We start from the raw sequence: 6,741 nt of genomic DNA, 5'->3' as shown, positions 1-6,741 counted from the left end.
CATAACGGCCGTGTTCATATATTACTGCCAGTTGTCAGTATATAGTATAGTCTGTATTCCAAAATTCACTGTCAGTGCTGAAAATGTATAGTACATGTAACGTAGACTGTAGATTTTCAGCACTGGCAGTAAATTTTGGAATACAGCCTTATGCCCGTGTCACACTACGCATTGGAGATTGAGGATTAGAATTCAGCCAATTAGAACTAGAGTGGATATAAAGAGCGTGAAGCCAATTAACCGGAAGTCGCCATTTTACGACAAATATTTATGACGTAATTCCTCATCCTAACCTTTTCTTTTTCTAACGTCGCCTTCCTCTAACTAACAGTTAATCGTAAAATGGCGGAACCAATCAGGAAGGAGAACCAGGATTGGCTTCATTCTCTTTATACTCACTCTAATTAGAACGAAACGGATTAAACTTAAAATTACCTGATTGGTCGAATTCTAATCCTTAATTCACAATCCTCAATCTTCAATGCGTAGTGTGATACGGGCATTAGGCCGGAATCAGACTAGGCATTGAGATTGAAGATTGAAAGATTGAAATTTGACCAATCAAAACAATAGGAGCTAAAATTCCTTTGCCCTCATTGGTCAAATTTCAATCTTCAATCTTCGATCTCAATCTTCAATGCGTAGTCTGATTCCGACGAGGGTTATCCTCATCCTATCTCTTTTCTGTCAATATTCCGTTCCGTGGTTTCTTTCTCCATGGGAAGGCAGTCTTAGGCTAAGGGCGCGTTCATACCTTGACGGAAAAGCAGAAAGCGGAAAAGCAGTGGCCAATCACAACTCGCGCTGGTAGTAAGTAGTACAAAAAGCCGAAATTGTCGACTGCCAGCACGAGTTCAGATTGGCTGCTGCTTTTCTGCTTTCTGTTTTTTCCTCAAGGTGTGAACGCGCTCTAAGGCACTATAATATGAATATTCGCATCCGCCATTTTTAGTCCCTTCCTCACTTTCTTGTTCCTTTCCTCCAGAACCGCATAGCGGTCGTTATCAATTCTTCTTCGACTACATCTTTCTCCATATCGATAATGAGATTTCATCAGTGGCCTACCTTACCGATCGTATCGCAATAAAATTGTAGGTTATGTCAGAGCGCAGACGGAGCTGTCGCGCGATTTGTTTGTCGCGCAGCCCCGAAAAAGTATGGCGATGTGGGAGAGCGACAAGTTTCAAGAGGACGAGAATGCGGACGGTATCGAGGGCAATTTCGATAATATCCTAGTGACACACGATCTGCAGGATTGCCTGGACGATACCTTGGACCTGTCCAGTTTCGAAAAGGTCTACGAGCAGAGCGCAGTATTCGATTATGAAAGGTACTCCGATGACGATGCTGCTATCAATGAGGGGCTACCTGTCGATGACAACACGGCCGAGTGAGTCCCGATTGATTTTGGACAAATTTCTAGGCTATTACCATCTTTTGCGCTCTCTCATCTCACGATCCTCACATTCGCTCTTCACATCGCTGGGATTGTCTTTGCAATCGAATCTACGACTTTATTCGTATCGTCGATATTTCATTTGCACCCTCGTCGGTATTCTTTGTCCCCTCCTTATAAGGCTATACGAGTTTTGAAACGATAACTTTAATTCATAAATCGTTCGAGGGGAGAATCGGCGTTGGAACAGCACATGGATATACCGAGATGGTTATATTGCCGATGTATTTTATCGTCGATGTGTGTTTCTGGATGTTTTAAATTTTGGCTACTGCATAATAATTTCAAAATAAGGCATATTACGTATATATTGTTACACATTTGATAACGATAGTATAGAATGTAATATGTTTTATTTTATTTGTTGACAATTTGTATTCTTAGAACAGGCAATAAATTACAAGTAATTATGTATTTTTTATTATTTTTTTATTTTATGATTATTTGTTATACTTTTATTATAAAAATTATTGATAGGAATATTATTTGTATGTATATCCTAATACTATTTACAATTTGACACAATTGCATTTTCTTGTTGCATTGAAATCACATGCTATATTTGTTACAAATTTAATTTTGATATCTACGTATAGCAAACGTATTACTCATACTATTCTATTATATATACTTAACCTACTAGCAAAATATATAGTAAAATTGGCACATGTGAATTTTGTCATTTTGTATATCAATGAGATTGTAAAGTTAGAAAATAATAATGTCAATATATAATTATTCTCATTTGAATTTTTATGTTTAGCACAAGAAATATTATTTAAATAGTGTTAAGCATCTGGAAAAAATAAGATTTAAAAATATGTAAAAGAAATGTGTACACACACACACACACACACGCGCGCGCGCGCGCGCGCACACACACTCACATTCATAGGGTGTTCCAAAATAACTGTCAAATATTTTGTGTGCACACATATTCACAGGGTGTTCCAGAATAACTGTCAAATATTTTGTGTGCTGGTAAAACGGACTAAACTGAGTCGAAAAGTTCTCTACCATTTTACAATTTTCGCAATAGTTAATAAAATATTAATTACTAAAAATTGCTGAATATTGGTTTTTAATAATTTTTTACTCAAGTATTATCAACTTTATAGAAAAAGAACAAGAGACACAAATTGTTTATTTTCTTCTCATAGAGATGAGAGAATTTTTTCAGAATTTTTTACTACCGCATTTTTTCATATTGGTAAAAATAGTGGCCAATAACAAAAAGGCAGTACTAAAAAATTGATAAAAAATTCTGAAAAAATTCTTAGAACTCTATGAGAAGAAAATAAATAATTTTTAACTCTTACCGTTTTTCTGTAAAGTTGATAATACTTAAGTAAAAATTATTAAAAACCAATATTCGGCGATTTTTAGTAATTAATATCTTGTTGACTATTGCGAAAATTGTAAAATGGTAGAAGACTTTTCGACTCAGTTTAATCCGCTTTATCAGCATACAAAATATTTGGCGGTTATTCTGGGACTGTATATATATACACACACACACACATACACACATTTATAGTTTTATATACATAAATATATATATTAAAAATATGTATTAACATTTACAGGCATATTCATCATACCATCAGTCCAGATGAAATTTATATGCGAATTCATCAAGATCAAGATGATGTATTACTTGAAGATCATGCGTCTCATGAAACTGTCACGATTGAAAGTATGGACCCAGATATTAATCAGAAACATATCAATCGTTATAATTGCCAATATGAAGGCTGTACCAGGACATACAGTACCATTGGAAATTTGCGTACCCATATGAAAACACACAAAGGTAAATTTCTAAGAATAATTTTTTATTAGGAACAGAAATATAGTTTATAGGATTTTTAATAATAAATGTGATAAAATTAGATTAAAATAGAGAATTTTTGTATGACAGACAATGTCTCTAACATATAAGTAATTTCTAACATATAAGTAAAAAAATATAACTTGATAATAAAAATGATCATAAATATATAATTACTTTTAGCACATTTTGTAGTTTAATCTTTAAGATCTTTTATCTTATTTAGAATATTCATCTTGGCATTGAATTTTCATTATACTGTTGTGTATGTTGCCTCATCTGTAATTGTCTGACCTATATCATTAAAAAAAATCATTATGCTTTGCATTTTGTGCTTGTCCAATATGCAGTTTGTTCCATCTGCTATACTAACAAATTATATGCTTTTGTTTTTGCATATTCCATGGATGAAAGAATCCAGGTAAGTTTCAGTCATATTGTGACATTAGCAATGAAATCAATATTTATATATTTCTGCTTTGCAATTGATATTATTAATTCATCAATGCTGGTATAAAGGGAACGCTTTGACCTGCATGGCTTTCAGATACTACAAGAGATAGGTAGACCTGCAATCTTTTTATGTGGAGGGAATTCTCAAAACTTTCAGGCGAGTATCGATTTAAATGCGCAGAGCCGAGTTGCGGCAAGGCCTTTCTCACGTCCTACAGTCTAAAGATCCACATTAGGGTACACACAAAAGTAAAACCGTTCGAATGCAATCACAAAGACTGCAAGAAGGCATTCAATACCCGTTACAGACTGAGAGCTCACCAAAGACTTCATAGCGGCAATACATTCAACTGCGAAGAGACTGGATGTGTCAAATTCTTCACTACTCTAAGCGATCTCAAGAAACATATACGTACTCATACTCAAGAAAGACCATACAAGTATGTTTTTGTAATATAAAAAAAGACATTACAAATCATTATATCAGTACATTAAATAAATCAAAAGAAAAACATCATAAAACTTGGATAATTTTTAAAAATTACAATATTTGGATATTTTATAAATATTTGGGATTATCATTTCCTGTTTATTTTAAGATGCAGAGAAAAGGGCTGCGGAAAGGCCTTTACGGCTTCACACCATTTAAAAACGCATAAAAGGACACATACAGGTGAACGACCATATGTTTGTACCTTTGAAAACTGCAAACGACGTTTTACTACTCCTCACAGTTTAAAAAGCCACATAAAAACACATAATAAAACTATGAATAACAATACGGTAAGTATTAATAATAGAAATATTAACAATATTAATACGTTTTGTATTAATCTAATTAAATCTTAATTATTTATGACAGAAGCATAAAGATAACAAGGATAATGATGTGGCTGAGAGGCAAAAAAGGTTAACTCAATTACAATTGAAACTTGTAAAAGTTAGCGCGAGCAACACTACTATACCATCGTATGCTGTCATACCAATATCTACAGATCTCGTGCAAAATGATGGGAACATGCCATATGTATCTGCGAAAAATTCAGCAGAACAAATAACTCCTACTAATATAATGGATATTATGACGCATCGCAAGTTGGACGCAAAACTCAGTTATATTTCTACCAAAGATAAAGAAGATTCGAATGAAACTACCGGAGTTGCGCTTCTTGCAACAGATATTTTAGATAATTTTAATGAACAGGCAGTTAATGTTTTTAACAATGAGGATTATCACAAATTTAAAGTATTTAACCAAATGACTGAATCAAATGTACAACATGATAATTTAATGGATGTTGTTGGGCATCAGAATCAACTGCACAAGTCAGCTTCATTAACGGAAGTGCATAGTGACAGTATAGCTAGACAGGATCAATCTATCCCGGTAAATTTAGGGCAGAAGATTATGCAGGATGATTTACAAAATGCAATAGCACATATTTCTAAGGAAACAAGTTTTACGAATAATATGAAACAGTTTAAAAATAATTCCGTTACTGCTTCTGATGAAGTATTCGTAAACCAATCGAATGCAGAAGATTTATCTGATAGCAGCAATGCGTTATATAGTGCTAACTGCATTACTAGTCATATTACTGATATTATAAGTTCCTCGAACGAAACCCATCTTTTCGAGAGCGAAATGGATACTCTCTCATTCATCGATGATACGAATTTACAGAATGAGTCTCTTATCGCAGTTTCAAATCAGGATTTGCATGCAAATGCAGTTACAAACAGTCAGTCTGAAGCCGTTGAACTCGCGATAGCGACTGAAGAGGAATTACCTTCCTCTTGGATAGATGTGATGGCATTGGCAACTGCGCCTGCATTGAGAGCACAATCTTGGTCAGAACTAAATGCTTTTCCTACAGTTCATTCTCTAGTAGATCTAGTAGGCCCAGAGCCTTATCCACTAGAAATGGAAACTCAGTCATCTACAGAAAATTTAAAAAATGTCAATGCAATAAATACGGAACACACTTCGGCAAACATCGACATTGTACAATGCCAAAAATTTGCAGAGTATGAGCATAAAACAAGTAACGTAAAGAACAAGGATAGAAATGTTTTGCAGGAGATTACTGCAGATGCTGATATATGTAAATGTACTGATTGTAAATGCGATAACGTACAAAATTGTCAGAATTGCACAAATACCCCGGTCAACGAAATAACAAGAAAAGATACGGTACAATTCGTAAGCGACTTTATGTCTTCTTTGCAAGGTAAATGTTCCTGCAACGCCGAGACCGGTGGTTGTGATTCTTGCTGTGTTGTAATCTGTTTAAAGACACTACAGCAACTACAGAAAATATTTAGCAACTGTTGTAAGAATACTAGCAATACTACATAGGGAAAAATTGTTACCATCTTTGATGAAATGTCAAGTAGCAAGGAATCAGTGATTCGCAAATATTCTTTATTAATTTTAACTAGTCACGCAAAAAAACAATGCTGTCTCTATGCTAATCCCCCAAAAGATTTGTGATTTTACACCTAATAGCTTTAAATACGGGCAACTTTTGCCTTTCGAATATTTTATTTAGACAAATTGAGAATATACGACTGTACATACATATGCTATATCTGACAGAATCTGTTAAGAGATTCTACATATAACATATTCTATACATTTTGTGCCAAATATTTGTAGATTTTTTACAAAAATGTTTATACATACAAAATTATTGTTGCATAATTATAATAATACACAAGATGTCCGTAATTTCAAAATAATTGTTCACAAACGTAACTTAAAAAAAATTAACAACTGACAATATCCACAGAAATGCAAGGAACAATTGCAACAAGATATACAATTGTATATAAATAAGTTATTTTGACATAAACAAATGTTTTATAAATATATGTTTGATAATTTTTTGTGCAACGTAAAAATGGATAGCTAGTATACTTTTGATATTTGAATTATAAATATGCTGTTTCTTGTATGGTTAGTCTATAAATATATATTGTTGAAGAATTTGTCACAAAT

At 33.5% G+C, this 6,741-nt stretch overlaps 1 protein-coding gene across 1 annotated transcript; it reads left to right on the top strand.

Annotated features, from left to right (window-relative positions):
* Positions 1–1,084: 1,084 nt before the first annotated feature.
* Positions 1,085–6,409, top strand: LOC108720681 (zinc finger protein 76). Its single transcript, XM_018444805.1, has 5 exons — positions 1,085–1,390; positions 3,043–3,269; positions 3,898–4,180; positions 4,340–4,523; positions 4,603–6,409. The coding sequence occupies exons 1-5, from the start codon at positions 1,158–1,160 to the stop codon at positions 6,097–6,099; spliced, it is 2,424 nt and encodes an 807-aa protein (XP_018300307.1). The 5' UTR covers positions 1,085–1,157; the 3' UTR covers positions 6,100–6,409.
* Positions 6,410–6,741: the final 332 nt, after the last annotated feature.

This window comes from Mycetomoellerius zeteki, unplaced genomic scaffold (assembly GCF_001594055.1).
Source record: "Mycetomoellerius zeteki isolate Tzet28-1 unplaced genomic scaffold, Tzet1.0 scaffold155, whole genome shotgun sequence".
Lineage (NCBI taxonomy): Eukaryota > Metazoa > Arthropoda > Insecta > Hymenoptera > Formicidae > Mycetomoellerius > Mycetomoellerius zeteki.
The sequence above is the reverse complement of the archived record's forward strand: the minus strand, read 5'-3'. Positions and strand labels throughout refer to the sequence as shown.

Excerpts from the sequence above, each read along its gene's own strand:
- LOC108720681 (XM_018444805.1), top strand. The coding sequence starts at position 1,158 with ATGGCGATGTGGGAGAGCGACAAGTTTCAAGAGGACGAGAATGCGGAC. Across the intron at positions 3,270-3,897 it reads CCATATGAAAACACACAAAG|GCGAGTATCGATTTAAATGC; the intron begins GTAAATTTCTAA and ends CAAAACTTTCAG. Across the intron at positions 4,181-4,339 it reads ACTCAAGAAAGACCATACAA|ATGCAGAGAAAAGGGCTGCG; the intron begins GTATGTTTTTGT and ends GTTTATTTTAAG.